Below are 25,792 nucleotides of genomic sequence, written 5' to 3' on the forward strand. Positions count from 1 at the left end.
GATTTCATAAATGATTAAGCACTCAACTAGAAAGCAAAAAAAAAGGTACCTTGGAAGAAAGATCTGGCAATATGCTTCTAAAAAATCATAGCCTTTGGCAAACTTTGAAATGCAGTTTTCCTCTGAAACATATGGACTCAGCATAGGTCAGATGAACTCAACAGAAAATGGTGGTGCCTTTGAAAAGAAATTCTGGTCCAGTCCTCCTAACAGGTTGAATCCACATCTTTCATCTTTCATTTGTAGCACATTCTTGCACTGCCATTAGAGGGAGTAGTTGGATTATCTAAACCATCTTGTTCTTTCTTTCTCTAGGCCAAAGAAGAGTCCGAAAGAATCAACAGAGGTGACACAGGACTTGAACACCCCAACAGATTAAATATTTTCTTCCAATAGACACATAGCAAACAGGTACTTGATTTTTAAAGTCTCTGTGTTTGTCAGAAGGAGGTGTAGTTGTGCAGAGGTTAAAGAGCTCAATTGCTAACTAGAACGTTGAAAGTTTGAAAGATGTGACAATCTGATTCTGTAATGAAATTTACAATCTTACTGTCCTATGGGGACAGTGCTATCAGTTTTAGTTGGCAGAGATGGGTTTAGGTCTTGGTACATTTCAAATGTAACTTTTAACCTTCAAAAAAAATTTATACATTTGTATCAGCAACAACCACTCTAAGAAGTGAGTGGGTGTAGATATTTTTTAACTGTAAAATCCATTTTCATGAGTTAGTGGGTTCAAATGAAGCTGTGTAATATTGATGCCTGTTTTAATTCACTAAGCACACTCATTCAAGAACCCACCAGCCGCAGCAACTACTGACTAATTGCTTTCATTTGCATTTTTCCTGATTATTAATAAGCATGATCCTAACTTTATGTATTTGTTAGCCACTCAGATTTCTCTCTCTGAAGTTCTTGTCTACATATTTTCATGCGATTTTCTATTGGCGGTCTATATCTGCTAGATTCTTTACTGTCTAGATATTGACTTACTTTTCTAATTTGTCATTACTCTATGTTTTTAATCGATATATTAATGGAAGTTTATACAGAACTTGGATTTCCATTCATTCATTGTTGATGGGCTGGAAAATGGTTCAATGCGGAGGGCCTCAAATGTGTCATCTGATGGGAAGGCCAACCTCACTGTGGCCAGAGCATGGAGTCTGGCTATCTGACTGGTGAAGCCACACTCGCCTAGCGTCTTGGCGTCCTTCAAGAGCTGGCTGTCCCTGTACAGACTCTGCTCCTTGGGTGGCTGCTTAAGGATGACTTTGGCGATGAGCTTCAGCTCTCACACGGTGCTTGATTCCTTGGTAAAGGAGCCTTCCATCAGTGATGATGGTGATTTTGTGACACTGAATCACCAGAAACACGTCCATCGAGGCGGTGCCTCTGCTCTCGACACGCTGGCGCTGCCATGCTCGCCTCATTCTAGTTATCCTTCTGTTATTACAATAATGGTCTTAGACAGTATTTGTCCTTAGGAGACAGTTCACTCAGCCTACTTTTTGATAAGTAGTTAAACACTTAACCTACTTTGCTGCTAGGGCTCCCTCTTATATCCATTATTTTGATATTTTTCTACTTCATATTCACATCTTTAGTTTTTTTTATACAACTGAAGACTAGTGGATATCTTTATTTTTTTACTATGCGATGGGCTACTAACATTGTAATTATTTATCCTTTCTATATATCTCTTTTGTTTGTGTTTCATTTTTCATAATTTTAGTGACAATTTACAAAGATATTAGTTTAGGGGGTTTTTTAATCATGCATAAATATTTTCCTCCCTCACCCTCCCACAATTCACTTTGTAATGCTTGTCCTGCCTCAGCTTGTTAATTGTCATATATACAGGAAGCACTATTGGCTTAGTGGTAAACTGCACTGTAATCCCAAAGCCACTAGTTTGAATCTTCCCACTGCTCCTTGGGAGAAAGGTGGGCAATGTCCTATGCTAATTACTGCTTCTGAAAACCTGCTGAAAGGTCAGCTGTAAGTCTGTCCTAACTCAACAGCACACAGCAACAACAACAATGTAATGTTTAATCATTTGTTTCTTCATATTGTCCTTCATTTCACCTATTCCAGGGCAGTGTTCATTATCCATCCATTCTTTTCCTTTTGTTTCCTACCACCACCACCATATCTATCCTATTTTTATAACAGTGGTCTTGAGCAGTATTTGTCCTTTTGTGACTATACTATTTCACTTAGCTTTATGTCTTCTAGACTCATCCATGTTGTATGGTGTTTTATAATAAGTTTGACATTTTTCAATTCTTGGTAACATTCTATCACGTAGATGTACCATTTTCTCTAACTATTGGATTGGTGCTACATACTTGGGCTGCTTCCATCTTTTTGCTATTGTGAATAAGGCTGCAATAAACACGGCTGTGCATACGTCTTTTTGTGTCACAGCTCTGAATTCCTTAGGGTATTTGCCTAGTAGTGATACAGCTAAGTCAACTGGTACTTCTAATTTCAACTCTTTTAGGAGGCATGCAGTTCAAATATGCCTGCTGTTCCATGGGAGAAAGTGTATTCAACTGCCTCTCAAAACCTACTGTAGGATTGAGCTATGAGTCACTTCTGACTTGAAGGTACATAACATCACCAAATACCCAATTGTGTTCAAGCAGGATGTTGTTTAGCTTCCAGTGCATAGGTTTTTTGTTTCTCCCCTTTGTCCTCTTATTGTTAATTTCTAATTTAATGTCATTGTGGTTTGAGAAATTGCTTTGTAGTATTTTTTAAAAAAAATTTAAGGCTTGCTTTTTGACCTAAGAAATAATTTATTCTAGAGAATAGAGTCGATGCATGCTGGAAAAGAATGTATATAGAACTTTTGTTAGGGTTACCCTGTATGTCTATGAAGTCAAGTTAGTTAACCATATAGTTTAGTTCTTCTGCATCTTTGTTGAACTCCTGTCTAGTCATCTAATCTTTTCCTTTTGAGGATAATATCGAAATCTCCTACTATTACCGTGTTGTCTGTTTCTTTTAATGTTTGTCTTGCGTAATTTTAGTTCTATAATTAGCTGGAGGATTGGCCTAGTAGCAAGAAGCTCCACTGCAATCCCAAAGGCATGCAGTTCCAATCCAGCAGTTGATCTGTGGGCAGAGGATGGGAATCTCCTCCCTCCTGCAATTAATTGTCTCTATGTCTTCTTCTTTTATTGATCCTTTAAGCATTATATAGTGACTTGCTTTTTTATGCATATTTTTTACCTTGAAGTTTATTTTATCAGATTATATTGCTACTCCTGCTTTTTTAAAATTGCCATTTGCTTGTTATATTTTTTCCCCCCATCTTTGATTTTTGGTCTATCTTTATCTTTGCTTCTTAAGTTGGTCTCTGAGAGACTGAATATTGATGGGGTGTTTTGGGTTTTTTTCCTCAATCTGTTAATCTTTTTCTCTTCATTGGTATATTTAAACCATTACTCTTGATGGTGTCCCACATTATTCTTAGGCCTTCTTAATTTTCGTTCCTTTTTAGTTCTGCTTTTTTTCTCTAGCAGATGAGGGTTGAGAGTTCTATCTTCTGATTCACTGATTCTACAATCGCTTCAGTTCTGTTCATTGCCACTTCAACACTCTGACAGCTTCTGAAATGTTGATTGTCTTATTGTTGATTGCTGCTTCTTGTTTTTTCTGTGGTTTCTCTTTTTATTCTTAAATTTTATTAATTTTAATGACCATTTACAGAGATTTTGGGTTTTCATTCATTCATTGTTGCACTATTTTCTCTACCCTCCTCCCCAGTTCATTCCTCTTTTTTCCCCCCCTTGAAAGTCTGTTTTAATTGTCCAATTGCCACAGTGCTTGTCAAAGCCAGTTCTGATTGATCTCCTTTGTCAGTGTGTCCTTTGCCATTCCCTATCACTCCTCCCTGAGAGAGACTTCACCCTGATTCATAAGGAAAAGGGGGTGGCATATTCTCTTAGCCACTTCCTACTGAAAAGGGACGCTGTAGGTTTCAGGGTAAAGATCTTCTCTCACTACTCTAAAGGGCCCATTTGGCAATAGGAAACACGTAGACTATTATGGAGATTGATTTTGGAATTTAGACGCACTGTTATCAATTGTGTTTAGCCGTACATGTTCATATCCTTGAAGATGTATCATGGAAGTGTTGTAGCCTAGAAGACACAGATTTAACTAACAAGTTAAAAGTACATGAGTAAAAAATTAAAAAGCAATAATATTCCAAGTAGAGGCTCTAATAGTGGCACAAATCAAGTTATAGAGGGAAGGTAGTGCTTATAATAAAAGGCCTATTGACTAGCACTTTGTCTATTATAGTATAAAGGTTAGGAACCAAAAAGATGTAGAGGTTCAACTATGTCATTTATTGTTCTTAAGTCCTGGAGCAAATTCCATCTACCACTGGGTTGTTTTACAGCTCGAAAGTCCACATGCAAGGCAGAGGTGAAGTAAGGAACTGCTTATGTGGTTTTCTGTCAATTCCAGCAACTAAGAAATAGTGAGAAGAGTTGGACCTCAGAAGGCTTTTAGGACCAAATAGTAGGCTCTTGTGTCCAAGAGAAAACAAATATACTTACCAGTAATGTTAATACTCACCCACAGCTCTTCTGGGAGGATCTAAATCGTTGAACTGTCCTGGGGTTATTTTGGAATTAATGAGGAGAACCTGAAGCACTTGCTGTGGAGGGTCAAGGACTGTAGCCTTCAATGTGGATTGAAACTCAACATTAAGAAAACAAAGATACTCACCATTGGGCCATTTGGCAGCATCATGATAGATGATGAAGAAATTGATATTGTTGACAGGTTTAGTTTGCTTGGCTCTACAGTCAACACTCTTGGTACCAGCAGCCAGGAAATTAAAAGACTAATTGCATTTGGGAAAGTCTCCTGCCAGAGACCTCTCTAAGGTTCTGAGGAGCAATGATGTCAGTCTGGAGACTAAGGTGCACCTGATACAGGCCATGGTCTTTGCAATCACTTGCTATGCATCAGAGAGCTGGACAATGACTAGGGATGATAGAAGGAGAGTTGGTGCCTTTGAGCTTTAGTGCTAGAGAAGAGTATTGAACATACCAGGCTGGGGCCTGTCAGTTTTTCTGTTGTTTCTACTGCTTCATTGTGTGTTTTTGTTTGTTGTTTTATTTTTGGTTTTGGTTTTGTTTTTTTTTCTCTCCTGCTTTATCTTCTATTGCTTTTTAAAAATTCCTCTAGAGTCTTGCTTGTAGCTTCTTCAAAGTCTTTGTATTTTTCTTTCATCTAGTGAAAACACTTAATCCTTGTTCTTTTGAATCTTGTGTCAGGGAGTTCCTTCAGTCTTTCCTTGTTAAGGATACCCATTGACTCTGTGTTTTGATCACTTTTTTTGGGTGACATCTCACTTTGGTTTTGTGTGATGTTTAAAATACTCCATCCATTTCATTTATTCTATGTCATTGGAATGACAGTATTTTTTGGCTGGAGTCATCCCTGGTTCTAGGTCAGATAATTCTCCCTGCCTGGAATCCTCTCTGGCCCTGGGGCAGGTAAGTCAACTCAACTGGCCTGGAGTCCTCTCTGATCTCATGGTGGGCTGAAAGACTCACCCTGTCAAGAGTCCTCACTGGTCCTAGGGTGGGCAAGGCTTCCAGATATCTTACAGCTTCTTCCTTAAATAATTTTCCTGTTTTTACTAGAATACTTCTGTCAAAAACATACTTTAATGGAAATTTGTTTACATATGATATATATGCTTGAGAATATTTTTTTTACCTCACCCTCTGATTTTACAATAATTTGCTTCTAAAATCTAGGAGAGAGACTGTGAATAGATTTAAAAAAATAACCGAAGCTCAATAAAGTATCTGTGCTATTTCCTCTATGAAGACTATATTTGCAAAATTAAAAAAAAATAAAGCCAGATAAGTAGAAATTTTTATAAAAGACAGAATGAAATTATTTTTCTTCAACATTTTGAAAATTTTGTCTTCTTGTGTTCAGCCTCCTTTAATCTGTTTTATGTCATTGTGATTATGATCTGCTCTTGTCATCCTTGAGGCTTTTGGAGTTTTAACTTTTTTTTTTTTTCATTTTCTTTCTTCCTAATACCACTATAATATGTCTCTAAGCAGACTTTTTCATATGTGTCCTGTTTGGCACACCATGAAGTCCTTCAGTATGTGTGTTTCATGCTTCTGGTTTTTTGCTTTGTTTCATTAATTCAGTCATTATTTTATTAGATATTAACAGCCTCTGAAAAAGCAGTTGCATGAGGTTGTTGTTGTTGTTATTGTTAAGTACCTTTGAGTCACAGGCTACTCATAGTGACCCTATGAAGGAGAGTCCTCAAGGCTTGGGTGCCTTTCATCCTCTCTCCAGGTTCATAGGGTTTCTGGAGGCAAGCTACTATGAAGTGGATGGCATTCCTCTTTCCAAGCTTGTTTCAATTGGGGAGCTCCACCCCACTCTCTGTCCGCATTGGGTAGCCAACCATTAATGCATTTGACACATCAGTTTCACAGTGTTTAGCCTCACAGCAACCACAAGGTTGCATGAGGGGAAAGGAAAAATTTTTGTAGATAAAAATGATTTCTTTCATGAGCTACTGATACTCTCTTTACAAAACTTCTGAGGCCTGAGTTGAAGATATAAATGTAATTAACTTGTAAAAAAAGTAACCCAGAGGTAAAATAGAGCTTTAGAGTATCTAAAGATAACAGAAATGGTTAAGGGGTTAAATTAATTATCTAAATAAATCTTTAAAGGAACATGGTTTACTTATTTAATATATAGAAACTCTACAGCTGAATTGCAAAAAGTAATAATCACAGTTTTTGAAAGTTCAGGACATGCCAATAATTCAAAATATTGTAATTATTATCAAGTCCTTGCATGAGATTATGAGTTGGGAGCTATAATTGTTCCATTATCCTCTATTTTCATTGTTTGCATGATGAGATAATCCAGCTCCTTGCTCAAGGTCACAGAGTTTATTCAGTGAGAGAGGTTGTATGTGCACCTGCCCATACTCACTGTTTTTTTTACACTTTAGTTTCCAGGTCCATAATGAATGTGAACGTACACTTGTGGTTGCCACCTCTCTCACTATCTGTCACAGAAAAACATGAAAGCCGTAGGAAGACCTTGAGAAGAAAGATTATGGTTGGAAATGAAAGCCTCTATAATTTTCTGTTGTGTATCAGTATGTAACCTCACCAAATCACTCTTGACCACGTGCCATGGTGTTCTGCATGGCTGCATCACTGGTACTCAAGGGGAAAGCTCTGTCCTGCACCATATTAGAGGGTAGGGATGCTATTACAACAGGAAAGGCTGTGGAGGGAGCTCTGGTGGCCTAGTGGCCAGAGGCTGCACTGTAATCCCAGAGGTAGGTGGTTTGAATCCACCAGATGCTCTGCTGGAGAAGGAGGGACAATCTCCTCGTGTACCAGTCAGACCTGATACACACACAAGAAATAATAAAAATAAAACTTTAAAACAAAACAAAACAAAAAACAGGAAAGGCTTCAGAAGGTGGGAATTTCCTTAACTCCTTGTTTCCCCTCTCCCTCTTTTGTTTTCTTTAAAGGGCCAAGAACTCTGGGAATTGCTTAAGCAAGGCTCCCTGATGCAAGCTGGAGAGAAAAGGTCACAGTTTGAAAGGCGACTTCATTGTAGAGTTGACTGCTTGAATTTCTAATTTGATTCTAAATGTAACTAATAAATGTGCATTTGTTTGTATTTTAAAAGTGTCTGTGGCTTAAATGAAACGAATGGGTGTAAAAACTAGAATTTCTTTTTCCATTTCGTAAAAGATGTTTGCTGCTCCATGGAAGATCCAAGTGTTAATCCAATTAAAGATTTAAATAATTCACTCCCTCCTCCCCAACTCGTTGAACCCCATTCCCCTTCTGTCCTCTTCCTAAACAGAAGATGTTGTGGTTAGTATGTGCCCAGAAACGACTCCTAGTTGACCCTCCAGCAAGGTCTGGTGGACTAAGTCACAAGAAACTGCGCTGCAAATCGCTAAGACACCAGCCTGCTCTGTGGGAAAGGGAGATGAGCAATCTCCTCCCCAAAGATTAACTGCCTCTGAAAACCCACCAGCAAGTCAGCTATGGATCGGTTCCGACTGAATGGTACACAACAACAACAACAACTAGAAGTCACTTAGAAGGAGACTGCTCTTCTTGCTCTCCAGAAGCCGCTGTTGGACTGGAGCTGGGAACTTGCCTTCTGATTTACAGCTTGAATCCTTAGGTCGACAGAGCTCCAGCACGAAAGACAGGCTAGAATAGCACTTCCCAGACATTGACTGCTGCTAAATGTTGCTTCACACATCTTGCAGTGGGTCTGCACTCAGATGGCCCACGAGGGAATCTACCTGATGCTCTAAGACAGCGAAAAAGAAGCGCAAGTGATGCCCAAGCTCAGTGGCTTGCCTTGAGTGGGTGGTCACCGCTGGAGACTTGCATTGCGTAACGGGGGGCGGGCCCGCGGGATCAGTGTTTGAGCTTTGCTCACTCTGCTAGACCTCCCTGGGTGAGCTGTAAGATGGAGATTCGGTTAGGCCAGGTAAGCAGCTTTGGGGGAGAGGGAAGGTGTGGAGAGAAGGGTGGCTGTCCCAAGCAGGGGACCGGGAGTGACCGAGAAGGAAAACAACACGCGAAATTCCATGGGCGCTCGGCTTGCTGGAGTTCAGCCAGGAGCTTGCTAATTTCAGCGCTTCACCCTCAGCAGAGAGCCAGCCACATTTGCTTTCTGAAAGATGTTTTTAACTAGGCTCGCTGCGCCAGTTTCTGAAAAATGAAAGATAGGCGAAAGAGAGGAAGACCCTCAACAAGATGAATTGACGCAGTGATTGGAACAATGGGCTCAAATCAGAGATAACGAGGATGGCACAGGATAGAGCAGATCCATTGTTCATCGGCTCTATCAATCCTAGTACTAGGGCTCGACCACCCCTAACAGCTACTATGTATTTTTCCTATATAGTAATTGTCAAGATAGCTATCTATTTTTCCATATATATTTATTGTCAACTAAATAACAGCTGTTATTTCTCAGAATTCCCTTAGGTTTTCTAACTGGAGACAATGGTGATTGAGGGGTAGGGGCAAAGGTGTAGAAGTGTCTATAGCTGCGAAAAACTCTTAATTTTCACAAATAGCCATTCAAGTAGGAAATTATTACTCCATTTTACAAATAAACAGGCAGGAATTACTCCATCCCCCACCCCATGTATATTTGAGGTCATGATTTGGACAGAAAATTTTCATGGACAAAAGTGTGTATGGGTGAGTGTAGAGAAGAAGATGTTGACAGTTGTCAGGTAAGGCTAGACCTTACCTGGATTCTGAGTTATATTTAATTACTGAATCAATCTATCAATCAGTCTATATATCATATCTAGCTAGCTAGCTATCATCTATCTAATTTTATTTGTTATTTTAGTGAACATTTAAAGAGCAAATTGCGTCCTCCCTCAGCAATTCATACATGTTTTATTTTCTGGCATTGATTGTAAACTATTATTCTTTCCACTTCTTCCCTGTTTCCTATTTCCATTTGTTCTTCTTTCCTGTCTCTTCTCACTGTCTGGGCTTTATCCCTGGACAAATACACCTTTTTGATCTTGTATAGTGATTATTCTAAGGAGTGCTTTCATCCATGGTTTTATTGATCACCTTCTAGACCTGTCTGTTGTTGGACCCAAGGTGATTTTAATTGCAGGTTTGAAGGAAAACTTAGGGCTTAAGAGTCCTATCACTCTATATCTCACTCTATATCGGACCAGTAAGCTTGCCTCTTTTTTTATTATTATGAGTTTTGGTCCATGTTTTTCTCCTCTTTTTACAGAGACGTTCTATTGTGATCGCTCTCAGAGCAGATCTTTTGGTGTGACCACTGCTCAGAGTTGGGCACCATCTAGATCTTCTGGTCTCAGGATTGTGGAGGCTGAAGTTCACATGATCAATTATTCCTTTGGACTCTGCTACTGATTTTTTTCACTCTCCATTGCTTCAATTGGAGAAAGACCTGGTAGCTGCCATATTGTTGACTGATTATAAGCTTTAAAGACTCTAGTCACTACGCACCAAAATGTGATCTAGAACATGATCTTTGTGGACTATGTTATTCTAGACCTTGATGTCCCTTGAGATTGTGGTCCTGATCTCCTATGCCCAGAAACTCATTCACTCCAGGTGTTTGGTTGTGGGTAAGAAGTTTCATAACTTTGCTCCTGTTTGCTCTACCATCTACATGAGTCCATTTATAACACATACAAATATGTATGTAGAAATGTCATCTGCCAAACTTACGTGGTTGTAAGGATAGTTAATTGTCTTAGTTATCTAGAGCTGCTACAACATAGATACCACAGACTGAGAGTTTTAACAAATGAAGGTATTCTCTTACAGCCTCTTCAGAGGCTGAGTCATTCACTTACTCATTGCTGCAGTGGGTTTCTGAACTAAACCCTCCAGCGGCTTTCAGTGGATTACTCACATGAGAAGAGATAGTCCATTTTTCATCCTTTGAGTCGCTGGTGGATTCCAACCTCAAGAGAAGCGCCACCTTTGGGTTAATTGTGCAATGCCCTTCAGACTATGCCATCAGAGCTCATAGGAGGCAAGAAGTACACATTTCTGGTGTCAACTCCAGGGGACGGTCCATTCTCCTCCTGTTGGTTATGGAGGAAAGTCTTTGTTTCTTTCAGCATCTGTAAGCCAAATGCTTATTGGAGCTTTCCATGTGCCCTGACCTTTCCTGGTGTCAAGGAGCTCCACTACTGGTGACTATTTCTCCCTGATATTGAGGTCTTCCTTTCTTTGCTTGCTTTCCATCTCTTTATGAAGTGAGATAAATGTGTTACAGTCTTCACCTTAGGGACATTATCCTTAACATCAGGTTATGGTTGTGGTGGAATTAGAGAGTGGTGCATTCCCCCTTAATATTTAGAACTATTTGATTTATCAGAACATGGAAGAGCTTTCAAATTATGCCATTACTTATATATATTTTGAGGGGATACAGTTCAATCCATGGCATCTGTTCATCTTGCTTGTCTATGTGATAGATTGTCTGTTATTATTAATAAAACAAGTTGTATTTGTAATAATATTTACCATTGTTTTCTTTAACTCTTATACCCTTTTCTGTGTCTTCATTTTCCTTAGTGATACTCTTTTGATTATCTCATTTTTGTACATTGTCTTTTCTTTCACTCAGTTTAATATGTGTCTGTTATTTTCTATTTTTTTTCTCCATTTCTTTCCTTCTTGGTAACCAAAAAAAGACTTCTTTTAGTGTATAAACCTTCTTTTGACCTTCTTAATTTAGAATAGTGGCCTCATAGTCCTTTGTGACTAACTTATTTCCGTTCGTTGAGCTTGATTTCCTCCAGGTGGGAAGGTGTTTCTCAGAGCCTTCACTGTGTGTTCCATTGTGTGTGTGTAACATTGCTTGTTAATTTGTTCCTTAGTTGTTGGGCACTTAGATTGTTGCAATTGTATTGTAAATGCTTCAGTGAGCATGGGTGTGCATGTATCTGTTAGTATTTTGGCTCTCATTTCTTTAGGATGTATACCTAGTGGTGAGATTACTGGATCAAGTAGTACATCTACTTCCAAATTTTTAATGAAGTTCTATTCTGTTTTCTACAGTGGATGTACCATTTTACTGTCCTATCATTGAGTTCCAATATGACTTCCAATCTCTGTACAACCTTGCCAAAATTTACTTTTTCTGTCTTCTTGAACTTAACTATTATTTCTAAGGTAAGATGACATCTCACGGTTGTTCTATTTGCACCTCTTTAGTGACTGATGGTCAGAGCTCTTTCTCCTGTTTGTTGGCCACCTGCATGCCTTTAGTGATGTGTTTGTGCATGCCCTTTTGCCAGTTTTTAAAATGGACTGTTTGCCATTTCCTTGTTAAGATGCATTGTCATATACCAGAGGGTACTCTACTGAATGTTATAATGCTTGATTTTTGTAATAACGTTGTACCATTGCTGTACCAACAACCGCATTTGTTTAGTGGCTCTTTGTGTCAGTTCATAGTCTAGGAATTTTTGTGTACTTAGTAATTTTATATTCGATAGCTGAAAGATCAGCACTATTATTCTTTCCTTGGTCTCAAAGTATTGATTTGCCTGACTCGTACATCTAGTGTTATTTGATTTTCCCCAAACTCAAGTCAGTCAGATTATGTGATCTTGACTACCATACAGCGTTACCTCACAGGTTGTTTCCCTGTAAAAAAAGAAATGTAATTTTATTAATAGTATCTTCAGTTACTCTACATGAACCTCTGAAAAATAACTGTATAAAATATAGTTTTTTAATATTGATTTTATATCAAGGCTTTCCTTATAATTCCTTTTCCTTCTAATTCATTCATTGTATTTTGTTTCTTAGACACTACTGCCAGTGTTTTAAAAGACATTTTTGCTTTCTTGTCTATCTTGAAAATAGATTTTGTATGCGAGCCAACACTTTCTGCATTGTTAGAGTTTGGATTACCAGACTTAATATATATTCTTACTCTCTGGTGGCCTAGTGGTAAGAAGCTGCACTGCAATCCCAGGGCACACAGTTCGAAGCCACCAGCCACTCCTGGAGAGAAGCACGGGCAATCTCCTCCCATGCGATTATTGCCTCTGAAAACCTACCAGAGGGTCAGCTATGTGTCAGTTCTAACTCTGTGGTACATAATAGCAACAATAACTACATTAAATGAGTATTTTCCCACGTTGGTCAAATAAGTAACCTTTTAAAAATAATAATAATAATGTCTTGTGTTGGTAGTGGGAATGTGATCAGTTTAAAAATTGGATGTGCCTCTTGTTAGAAAAACATGAAGAATTGCAAGTTATGTAGGTACACTTCTCTGTTGTATGTTATTTATAAGAGAAAGAACGGATTGGAAAAAGGTGTAGAATTGTAATGTCAGTATCTTTGTCCAAAATTACTGTGTTTGGAAATAAAAGGGAATAGTTTGGCTATTGGCAACAACTGAGATAGAGGAAACCTTTGTCCTGTGTTTTCTAACTCTCCTACAATATTAGATAGAGAACTCTGGTTGCCTATCAGTGATTCTAAGAATTATACTAAGAAAATGTTTAGATATTCCTGAATCACTTCAAATCCAAAGTCTTTATAATGTAGTAGGATGGTGAAAGATGAGCATGTATGTGGAAATGTAATTTTCAGAACAGTTATATCAACTTTGTCTTCAGAGCAGTGGGTGGTCTTGTTATTGTAGATTCCAGAAACTTTCAAGTGTGTAGAAGTTGAGTAAGAGTAACTGTTAGTGGTGAAGTTTACAGATGAGGTATGTACCTTTCAGAGGTTGTTGTAAATGAAGGTAATATGTAATCTGGGGTCCTTCTAGGGTTTGACACTAATATCTAAAGACAGGATTTATGATATTGTCAGGTGATTGGTGATGCAGCCAAGTACTAATATTGGTTTAGTGCTTACTTTCTTCCCAGCAATTTATATATACAATTCATTGAATCAGATATGTTCAAACAATGTCATTGAATGTACATAAGAAATTGGAAATCTTAAGAGTAAAAAAAATGATTTTTTTTATATAAAGAAAAAAAATCTCAAGAGAACGGTTCTTGAGTTGGCTTGGCATGTTTGAAGAGAAGCCCCTTAAGAGACATCCCAAAGTATAGAGTACAGTGGTGAAGAAGTTAGAGAAGAATAAGTGACTCCCACTAATAGGCGATCTAGTAAGAGAAAGAGGATTTAGAGAAGGGGAAATGGGGATAATGCAGGGTATTCTCTCTCCCCACCCTTCATTCTCTCTCTCTTTCTTTTTCTCTCTGTATATGGAGAGGGAGGGAGAGAGAGAATGCAGTTGCTGATTCCCCAGAAGGATTTCAGAGACAGTAAATCATACAGGAGGAGTTTGTCCATCCTTCTCCTTCAAGCATCTGGTGGATTTAAACCACACACCTTTGAGATTGCAGTGTAGTTTTTTACCACTAGACCACACACACACACACACACACACACTATAATACATAGTATAATATATATATATATGTATTTTAGAGCCCTTTTTATACAAGAAATGAAGGATAAATGTCTACAAAAGCAAAAATAAATCCACATTTAGATACCTTTGGAGATAAGAAAATATTAAATGCTGTAAGAGAGGAAAGGGTAGTTTTGGTGGCACCATCCTTAAGGAGTGTGTTGCCAACATAAAATTGGTGCTTCTCTGGTGGTTTGAATCCACCAGAGAGAAGATAGGCCCTATCATTTACAGCTATGGACACCTACTAGGGTTTCAGACTCAGTTCTGACTTGCTGGCAATGAGAGAAAGATAAGAGAGTGAAGACAGGCTTCCTATAATGGTATACTACCACTCAGACTAACAGAAGACTTTTCATCATCAGCGACAGATTTTAAAAAGTCATGAAATAAAATTATACAAGGGAAATGTCTGTTAGAGGATACTTCTATAGTCAAATCCAAACCTCCTGCCTTTATGTCAGTTATAACATCAGGGTTTTAAAGATATGGATCTTTACAAAGGACTGACTCATCTTTTTCCGTGGAGTGATTGGTGGGTTTGGATCTCTGACTTTTTGGTTAGCAGTCTCACATGTAGTGCCAGAATGTCTTAAATCTAGAATAAAAAACATTTTAGAGAGTCTACAAGTGTTGGAAGGACATGAAAAGAGTTCTTTTTAGAAGAAGGAAAATAAATTCAGAAAGAATAGAATGTAGCAAGGAAAAATGTGTAACCTAGTGAAAACCTTAAGTATTGATTCTAATAAGAAGATGGGAATATGTCAAGTAGTAACTAACTCTTGTAATTAAAGTGGACATAAAAGGCTAGAAAATAGCATATTGTGGGGGGAGGAAAGAAGTTTGGAGTGAATTGAAAGAATATTTAGTTCACTATTTTTTGCAAGAAGAGTATGACAATCTTGATAATGCTATACTCTATTATAAAAACTGTATTAGAAAAATAAGATTTAAAAAAACAGAAGAATCTCAATAAGGTGACAATAGAAGATGGTTTAGCTTTCCAGTTATAGATAATTAACCTAGTTCTAGAAACAAGATATTTACAGTCTAAATTAATAATTTGATGGCTCTGATGGCACATTATGCTTGAAAGGATGAAGGAACAGCACAGGAGAGGAAGATCCCAGATGAGATGGATTGATATTAGAAGCTGGGGCAATGGGAGAGGTGTGTCAGAGTCAGTGAGACTGGCTCAGGACAGGGCAGGCTTCAGAGGCCAGGGGTGGGGGGTGCGATGAGTCACAGGTGACAATCACTAGTGGCCTAGTCTGTAGGGAGTTGCACTGTAGCGCCTCTGGCTGTTTGACTCAGCCAGAGACCATGAACAATCTCCTCTTAGGCAATTTGTAGCCCCTCAAAAAAAAAATGCTAGAGGGTCAGCTATGAGTTAGTTCCAACTTGACGACATTGAGAGAGGAACTAGTTTAAGGGTCAGATCAATTAAATACATGACAAGGATTCTAACAATAGTTTGCCAATAACTCTTAGGAACCCAGGTTTCTGCAGAGGTGCGCCAGGGGCCATACCTTTTGGAAGGACAAAAAATAAGCACCAGAAGTGAACATATGGGGTCTCTCAACTCTAACTAAAGCTGCTTTTATCTTTTCTTTAAATATTAAAATTCTTCATACAATTTATTTGAAAAATATACTTTTTTTTAAAAAAGTGTCATTTCAATGCACACTCCTTTCATGTTTAGATTTTCAACATTTAGTTTTCCCTTTATATACTTTTTCTTTGTTCATTTTTGCTTCCTACATTCTATTATTCTTCCCAAATCAATCTTCCTTTTTTTTTTAAAAAAAATAAAAAACCCTATCGTAATTTCTTCAAACACTTTTAACCTTTCTGTGGTTAATTTATCTGGATATGAAATTCTAAATTAAGAATTTTTGAGGAAGGAGGGCTTAATGAAAGCCAAGATTGGGGAAGCGTCATAGAAGTCTTGAGGAAAGGTACAGGACTTCGCCCTATGAAGAGAAGAAGAAAAGATGTAAAAAAGGGCAGTGAATGCTTATGATATATTTCGGCTTCGGATAACATATTTGTTGTAAATTTGTCACAAATTGCAAAATTATGAAGGGCAGAAGGACAGCGCAAGAAAGGAAGACTCTGGATGAGATGGATTTTGACTCAGTGGCTTGCGGTAATGGGGGGGGGGTGGGTTGCGGAAGACAATGAGATTGGTTCCGGATAGAGCAGGGTTCTGAGCTGTTGTCACAAACTATGAGTCACAAGCAACTTGATGGCACATAACAGCAACAAACAACAATTTGTCATAATGACGTCACTTCAGATGATAGAACTATTGACCCTCTGCTGCTTAGAGGTACAAGTAAGGATCAATTTATACCACTACATAGATCCATGTCATTGGGCCCCAGGCTGTCCACTCCATGAATCACTAGGCAGAAAATACAAGGGATCCGTGTTCCCTGTTTGAAGAGAAGACATTGAGGTGGCACTGGAGATTGAGGAAAAGGGAGATAAGACACCATCCTTTCCAGACATCAATCCTTAAAAAGCAATTGAAATGCTCTGATGGAGACTTCATGTATCTGGCAGTCATGGTGGGTGCTAAAGAAGAGCCTTTGTACAGCAAGTCAGTCTCAATCATAATGTTCAATAAAAGGCCTTCACCAAGATTGCTACAGATATGATGCTTCCGCACACAGCCACTTCCAGAAAGTTAGCCCCGGGAAGGCTGAGGCATGACTGCTGAAGAGATTGGTCTCCCTTAGTTGAGTCACAGGTGGAGGGGTTGATTCCTTTCAGGAAACACAGGTTCAGTTCCCAGTCAGTGGACCACAGTGCAGCCATTACCCTTCAGTAGGAGGAGGCTTACATGTTGCTCTGATCCTAAATATGTTCTCTTGGAACTTCCAGACTGAGAGTAGGAAGAAAGACCAGGAGCTTTATTTCCAAAAGTGAACCAGCAAAACCTCTGGACAACTGTGGTCCAGTCTCTTTTTGGTATGAAATCTCTGGGAGTCACAAAAGGCAGCTGGCAACAACAGTTGCTTTTGAAAAGCTACAATTTATATAAAATTTGCAGGAAAACCTGCCTCAATAAACTTCGAGGTTATTACATGACATTTTTGAAGAATGCTTATCCTGAGTTGCATGTTTTTAATATTAACAGATGTGAGCTATTTTTGAAAGTGTGTGCTGGCTAACATTGTACGCTCTGTCTCCAGTAACCTTTTATGGAAGTTTGTTTTCTTCAATAAACCTGTCTCTGAGAATCTGCTTTTCTTCACTGGTGCCTTTGCTCATGTTCTGTGTTTTTTCTTTTTTTTTAAGAAAGCAAGGCCCTACTTTTCTAAGGATTACTGTAATTAAGTAGCCATGTTGCTGTTTTTCCTCCTCAGATTCTATGTACACACCCTGTCATTCCTTCTATTTACATAGCCTCTGGCTTTGCTTCCACAAAAACCAAAATTATCTGGTGAGTTATGAATTTTGTTGCAACCATCCCTGAAATAAAGAATAGATTGCAATGCTTTGGCTCTGTCTGAATCCCATTCCCCTGTTTCTGTACTTTGCTCTCTGTCTTCAGGTGCGTGGGAGGCTCAGCTACCGTCTGGGTGCCTTCAGTCTGATGTGGAGCATGGCAGCCGTGGTGCTCTGCAGAGCACAAGGTAAACATGCTCAAATCACCCCACTCAAAGTCCGCAAACACAGCTGCCACTCTAGTTTGCGCTATAATGGTTCCATTTCTGAGCTTGAATTATTTAAAAATGTTTTGCTTGGAAGAATGGGTGGGTTTCTTTCTCTTTCCCAGGTGGTTATTTTCAGTGTGGGAGAACATTTGGATATATGGAAGCTGTTCCTGTAGCTGAGCTAGGTTTAAAATATGTGAATACTCGAAATTAAATGAGTATGTTTTCCCACCAGTAAAATTAGATTACTTTTAATATAATAATAATAATAATAATAATAATAATAATAATAATCTTGTGTTTGTAATGGGAGTACTTAGCAAAGTGTGAATGGATACTACCTTTTTCTAAAGTAATTTGGCCATCTGTTTTAAATTGGTTGTGCTCCTAGTTACAGAAAACTATGGAAAGCTAGAAGTTATGTAGATGTACTTCTCTGTTGTATGCTATTAATTAAAGCTAAGCACTTCTCTGTGAGAACTGATTTACCTGTTTCCACAGAATTTTTTCTATTATACTCAGAGAATGTATTATTTCCATTATGACTTTTATTTGACCAAAGAGTTAAAAAGTAATATGCACATTTCTATTCTGCTACACTACTTTTACATGGGGAGCTTTAGTGGCTAAGGAGTTGAGCTGCCACCCAAAGACAAGTGGTTCAAATCCACTTACCATTTTAAGGGAGAAAGATAGGCAATCTCCTCCCTTGCAATTTATAGCCAAGAGGGTCAGCGATGAGTTGATTCTGACTTGACAGTGTACAACAACAACAATGATTAAATATTGAGCACACATTTGAGCCTACACTTTCTTAGCAGCATCAGGAGCATAGATACATGACATGTTCTGCTTTATGGCCGTTCTTTTTCTGTCTTCAACTTTAAATACACATTGCTTTTATCATTAGAAGACTATATTTTCTGTCTGCTTATTTTTTAAAATTTTAAACTCTAAATTATTTTCTTCACAGTGCAAGTAGTGACCCAGGATGAAAGAGAGCCACTGCACACACCTGCGTCCCTAAGATGTTTTCTGAACACTTACCAGGAAGTCTTGATTGTGACGTGGCAGAAAATGAGGCCTTCAAGCCCGGTGAACATGGTCACTTACAGCAAGAACCATGGGGTTGTGATTCAGCCTGCCTTTAAGGACAGGTTGAACATCACCTACCTGGGACTCAACGACTCAACCATAACCTTTTGGAATACCACCCTGGAGGATGAAGGATGTTACTTGTGCCTCTTCAATACATTTGGCGCTGGGAAGATCTCAGGGAAAGCCTGCCTCACGCTTTATGGTGAGCTTCTATGACTGGATTTGCTATATTCTAGAATGTTTGCAATGTGGTTGCTGTACCTCATTTTGTGGGTCCTAACTACAGAAAAGAAAGCCTCTCGCGCCTTCAGCAGCTGTGTTTAGAATTATTGGAGAGTTCTGTGCACTACAGTGAGATCTTTACCTGGAGCTGTAATTGCTCTAAGGAATCCCGCAGGGGCACAAATGGTTAAGCACCCTAGGTGAAAGGTTGGCAGTGTCAACCCTCTCAGAAACTCCTTGGGTAAAGGCCTGACGATCTGCTTCTGTCACTGAAACTGGATGGAGCAGTTCTGTTCTGCAGTCATGGGGTCACCATGAGCCAGAAGCAACTTAGTGGCACTAACAACAGCAGTCTTTGGGGATTTGAGAGAGTTGATGAGCACAATAGCTCTCCACGACCATCACAATAATCCAGACCTGGCTTTGCTGCACCTGAGTTTCTTTATCTGCCCAATTCATGTGAAATCAACAATTTCTCAGATCCCTTAAAGCTTTAACAGTTTTGGTTAAAAAACAGAACCAGATTATGCAAACTCAGAGCTGGTTATGGTGGTGACTTCTCATTGTGTTTCAGGGAGGTGAGCTCAGGATTAGTGTATGATATGCAGGAGAGATTCCTCACACCTGAAATAACACTGCCTTGGAACAATAAGCATTCTTTCAAAATCCAGGATGACTGGTTTGATGAGATTCTGAGATCAAACATTAAAAAGAATAAGTAGTCACTTTAATGAGTAGAACACTTGCTGATTGTTAAGGAGCAGAAATGCAATTTTGTATAAGTTTTGTAGGACAGTAACTGAGGATTTGAGTATGTAAAAAATAAGAGACATAAAGGAAGAGGAGGCTCATAGGTAAGGTAAGGTAAGGCAGGTATGACAACATTAAATATATGTTTCTTTTGTCTTCAATGAATCTTCTCTGTGGAATCCTGTGTCTGGCTTTCTTCTTCATTTTCATTTCTGTCCTTTATTCGTTCTCCAATTCCATTTCTTCTTCCTCTATTTTCTCATTATTATTGTTGTTATGTGCCATCAAGTCACTTGCGACTTATAGTGACCCTATGTACAATAGCCCTAAACCCTGCTCTATCCCTTGCCAATCTCACTGTCTCCAACACTCCTATCCCCATTACAACAGTGATTGAATCAATTCATCTCACTGAGGATCTTCCTCTCCTGCGCTGTCCCTCCATGCTTCCAAGCATAACAGACATCTCCAAGGACTGGTGCCTCCTTGAAACATGTCCAAAGTATGTCAGACGAAACTTCAGAATCCTTACCTCCAAGGAACAGCCTGCCTTCACTCTCTCCAGGATGAACTTGTTCTCCTAGCACCCCATGAAATATTCAATACTCTTCTCCAGCACCAAAGCTCAAAGGCACCAACTCTCCTTCTATCATCCCTAGTCGTTGTCTAGCTCTCTGAAGCATAGCAAGTAATGGCAAAGAGCATGGTCTGTATCGGGCGCACCTTAGTCTCCGGAATGACATCATTGCTACTCAGTACCTTGGAGAGGTCTCTGACAGCAGACTTTCCCAACACAATTCATCTTTTAATTTCCTGGCTGCTGGAATCAAGATTGTTGATTGTAGAGCAAAGCAAACTAAAGCTGTCAACAATCTCAATCTCTTCATCACCTATCATGATGCTGCCAATAGGCCCAGTGGTGAGAATCTTTGTTTTCTTGACATTGAGCTTCAATCCATACTGAAGGCTGTAATCCATGACCTTCTGCAGCAAGTGCTTCAAGTCCTTAGTTTCAGTCCCTTTTCTCTTTTCCTCCTCTATCTCTTCCTTTTGCCTACATTACTTAGAAGATCCTTTCTATTTGTAGCCCCTAATATATTGTCCTCTGAGTCTTCTAAATGCTAATCTTGTTGTTCTCCTCTATTTTGACACTTTCTGTTCATAGCTTAACTTTCATTTAAACCATTCCTGGCTGTGCTCAAGGATCTTGACGTTCAGTTTTGCCACATGAGACTCCTTCTTTGTTTCTTTCTGTTGCTCTCTCTCCATTGCATACTGATGTTAATAGAGACATTCTTTGCATAGAACCATAGTCCAGTAGCCTCACTTCCTACTGTCTATTGCACCACCCTCCTTGTGTAGATCATGCTTTTATTTAACAAGTCTCTATCTTCTGGGCTCCAAAACCAACTTGCATTACTGGAAAGGCAAGTCTGCATCTGCTCAGAAAAAATAAATTAAATCTCAACAAAAGTGAACTCATTAGTCTCTTAAAAGAAAACAGACTGCAGCTAGTCTTAAAAAAATCCTTCTTTCATAAGCTAGTTATTTAGCCTTAATTCCAAGGTTCTTCAAACTATCATTTGCATTTTTTTCTTTTTTTAAAATTTTATGTGGTCTTCCACACAAATTCTACACATTTCCTTCATGCATCTAGTTCGTTGGTCTAGAACCAAGCAGAGAAGCACTATCTTTAAGCAGCAGCCCATCTGTGCAATCCCTGTTCTGATGCTTCTTGGGAGATACAGACTACACATGTGGAAGGGCTAGTCAGGGATTAAAGTCAGGCTCTCGGAGCAGGGTACCCAGTAGAAGGCAGAGTCCTGCATGGTGAAAGGAGAAGAACAGAATCATTAAACTCTGAACTGCTTGAGGGGGATGAGTATTATCTGGCTTCCGAACAACCTCTCTCCATCCAGCCAATTCTCTTATGGACACAATTTAAGCTCTTCCCAGGCATGTACTACCTCAGTCTCTATTCTGTAGTTCAGAGATTTAGACAGAAAATGAACTGGGAAGGCCCCAGTTTGGGTCAGATGGGACATCCCCCCCCCTCCATGCTGCCCTATTGATCTTGTATGGTTTGTTGCTCTAATGAGTGAGTATCTCCATGGTATTATGGGTCACCTTTTAAACCAGCCTATGGTTTGGCTAAAAGTTAAGCCACAGGGATATGTTTAGTTCCAAGTATGCAGGATGAATAAGGGCCATCGTCTTTCTCAGAGGTTCTACCAGTCTCTGTCAGATCACCAAGCCTTTTCAATATTTTTTTCCTTTTTTATTAGTTTATTTACAGAATTCTAATACAAATTTGAACAAATTATTTCAATTTTCCTCACCCCCCCACCCATCAAATTTTACAACCCAATGATTAATCACCCCTTCCCCTGCATATCCACATCCCTCTGCTTCCAGCCTCTCCTACCCCTCCTGGATCCTTATACTCCTTCTACAATAACGGTACAATATTTATCCTTGTAGGACTGAGTTAGTTCACCCAGCATAATGCTCTTCCTGTGTGCTGCATAGTATTCCATTGTGTGAATGTACCATAATCTCTCAATCCATTTGTTTGTGGTTGGACACTGGGGCTGTTTCATGTTCTTGCAATGGTGAATAACGCTGCTATGAACATTGGTGTACAATCCTTACATTTTTTTCCCTTTTTTGCCTATTCTGTCCACGACCCTCTAATGTGATCTCATTTAGGGAGGTCCATGGTTACAGGGTGCCAACCGATTTTTCTGATCTCAGGGTCATGGAGGCTGGCCTTTCCATGGTCTGATTGTTTCTATGTCTCTTTCATTTTCTTCGGAATTCTTTATTCCAAAAATAAAGAGGTCTATCTTTGATATTTGCTTGAATGCTTTTAAGATCCCAGTCACTATTCATCAAAGAAAGATGTAGAACTTTGTCTTTGTGGACTTTGTTATGCCGGTTGACTTTGATGTCCTTCTGTGGTCCATAAAACACCCACGTCTAGTGTGACCCATTCTCTCAGGGCGTTTGGTTATGATTAAGAAGTTTATATACTTTGCTTATTATTGGTAGGGCATGGTTTCTTATCATTATAGTTACAAGTGTGATTTTTGTCAGAAATTTCCCTTATTTCTGAGGTAAAATGCCTGGCCTGACCAGATATGTAACTAACAGCAGACCATTGTATTTTTTGTCCCAGTACAGCCCACAGTATACTTTGACTACAAATTGTTTGAAGACCACTTAAATATAACCTGCTCCGCCACTGCCCGTCCAGCCCCTGAGATCTCCTGGAACGTGACAGGGTCAGGGATTGAGAATAGCACTGTGAGGTTTTCACACCCCAATGGGACCACATCTGTCACCAGTGTCCTGCATGTCAAAGACCCTGAGAGTCAGATGGGGAAGGAGGTGATTTGCAAGGTGCTGCATCTGGGGACTGTGACTGACTTCAGGAAAACCGTGGGCAACGGTAAGAGAACGTCGATAAAGATGGCTATGCCCCTGCCTGTGTACATAGTCCTGGTAGGTGGTGTCAAGCTCTCTCCTCTCAACAGGGGAGCTTTGTGGGAAGGGGAAGAGGAAGCAGAGAAAGAAAAACAGAGTTGTGAAAGCAGAGCAAATTTTCAGAAATTGTGTCCACATCGTAAATGCTTTTGTTTACATAAACTATTCATTTATTCTTGTATTCCAACATTTATGTAATAGTTGTTGTATTCCAAGCCCTAGACGGAACATATGAAATAAAGTCATGAGCAGAGAATTTCAAGTCTATTAGATGCCTCCCCATCAAGTTGCAGAGATTATAGTTTTTTAACTATAATATGTGTTTATTTCATTTTTTTAAAAAAATTGATGAAAATTTTATAAATCCTTTTGACTTTTAATTACATTATTTGCACACATTTTGTTTCATATCATTTATTTCAGTTGATTATGTAATTAGTTGATTAGTTATAACATTTGATCAACCCCTTTTGGTAGATTGCTGAGGTTGTAAATCTTAGCAAGAGCAGACAGCCTCATTTTTCTCCCACAGAGCCGCTGGTGGATTTAAATCATTAACTTTCTGGTTAGCAGTCTCAAACACAGTATGCTAGACTCCCAGAGCTCCTTATACAACAGGGTGTAAAGTGCATTAGTAAGAATTCACCATAGAGAACTTGGGAGTATAAAGCGAGTCAAACTCAATTTTGAAAGATTAGGAGGATTACTTGCAAATTATATTGATGATGAAATCGTTGCATGAGCTACACTACTAGACAGACAAGGAAGAGGTGCTGGAAGAGGGGCTGATATAAAGTGTCTTTATCACCTCTTTGTAAAAGAAACTACCCTTCATTTTTGCCCCCTTGTGTTTATTTCTAAACTGTTATCTTTTGGCCCCATTGATTTAAGTGAGCATTATGGGTATGAAGATAAAATGAACAATAATTTTAGAAATAAGACTTTTTAAGAAAACATTAATCGTTTCCTTATGTAGTTTTGATGAGCTAACTGTGGGTGAAGCATGTGGTAAAAAAGCCTCCTTAAAAATATTAATGGATTACAGTTTTTAATACCAATGTGTTTTGAAAATAAAGACGTATCATTTCTTAAAAAATATTAATGGAAAAAATATTAATGAGCTTTTTTGTTTGTTTAAAATGAGCAACATTTTGAATAGGAAAACCTGGAACAAGTTACCCTTGCAATACTTATGGGTGCAATGGTTTAAGTCGTTGTGTGCCAGTGAGTCATAGCTAATGTTCTGTAGGTTTTCAGAGGCAGTTAGGCAGTTAATCAGTCAAGAGGAGATTGCCCATTCTTCTCCCACAGAGCAGCTGGTGGACTTGAACTGTCTGCCTTAGGGATTGCAGCGCAGCTTCTTGACGCTAGGCTATTAGAGCTCCCTAAAGAGTAATCATTATTCATTGGCATGTCTGATGTTCCTAAGCAAAACCCAGAATAATCAGAAGGTGGATTTGAAGGTAAATTTATTCAACAGTGTTTGCATTACTGCATTTAGGCACTTGTGAAGAGATCCTTGCAGCCAATTTAGTGTCAGGGGGAACTTGTGTGTTGCAATAATGCTGAACAACTTTCAACAGAGCTTCTAGATAGGGACAGAGTATTTACTTATTAACTATTGAAAAGAACTTTAATAACACAGCATGATTTAAAAAATACAATAAAAACATTTAAAGGGTTCTTTGTTCTCCCCCCTCCCCCGGGCTTTGGGATCATTAGAGTTATCATTTTACCTTTTACCATTTTTTAAATATTTTCTTCTAATAGACTCTGTGGAAGAGAATATGTGCTTTAGAGCAAACAGGACTTTGACCAGACTTAACTCCCCTGTTTACTGCTGTGTGATCTTCAGCTCACTTAACTTTTTTGAGCCTCAGTTTTTCCACCTGTTGAATAAAGACATTTATAGTAATGCCTAACTCTTGGGATACTTCGGTAACTCTTCAGATTAAAGGAGCTGACACATGTAAAGATTTTATCATATAATGATCATGTGAGAAAGACTATTATTACCATTAAGATAAAATGAAATTATGAATGAATATAAACCATGAAACCTGTGTTCTCAATGACAGTTTTCACTGGAAGTTGAAGGCTAGTAAAATCTCATCACAATAATTCCTTTATCACCTTTTTGCCTACTGTGACATATTCTTCTGGTGACTTTGTTTTCATTTTTTTCTCTCTTCAATATCCATAGGCTTTTGGTTTTCAGTTCCACTATTATTAAGCATCGTTTCCCTGATAATTCTTCTGGTTTTAATCTCCATTTTATTATACTGGAAAAGGCACCGGAATCAAGACCGAGGTAAGTCATCACAGCATTACAAAGAAGGGAATCGGGAACAAGACAAATTAATTTTTAAGTGAATTTGAAGAGCATCTGAACATATTAACAAGAGGCTGCAGTGGTAGGCTCTGTTGTTTCTCAAACAGTCAGGATAATGTTTCCAAAAACTCCTTAAGGTAATTTTCTTGCAATTTGACTTTTAACTGGTCATTTCTGTTTTTCACTTAGCGAAGTAGGAGGATGC

At 38.7% G+C, this 25,792-nt stretch overlaps 1 protein-coding gene across 1 annotated transcript; it reads left to right on the top strand.

The window, feature by feature from the left end:
- Positions 1 to 1,280: 1,280 nt before the first annotated feature.
- On the top strand, positions 1,281 to 25,628 carry LOC102868705 (OX-2 membrane glycoprotein-like). Its single transcript, XM_006895360.1, has 5 exons — positions 1,281 to 1,448; positions 17,597 to 17,678; positions 18,673 to 18,999; positions 22,948 to 23,220; positions 25,459 to 25,628. Exons 1-5 carry the CDS (start codon positions 1,281 to 1,283, stop codon positions 25,626 to 25,628), a joined length of 1,020 nt encoding a protein of 339 aa, XP_006895422.1.
- Positions 25,629 to 25,792: the final 164 nt, after the last annotated feature.

This window comes from Elephantulus edwardii, unplaced genomic scaffold (assembly GCF_000299155.1).
Source record: "Elephantulus edwardii isolate Elephantulus edwardi_28Jun2011 unplaced genomic scaffold, EleEdw1.0 scaffold00165, whole genome shotgun sequence".
Classification (NCBI taxonomy): domain Eukaryota; kingdom Metazoa; phylum Chordata; class Mammalia; order Macroscelidea; family Macroscelididae; genus Elephantulus; species Elephantulus edwardii.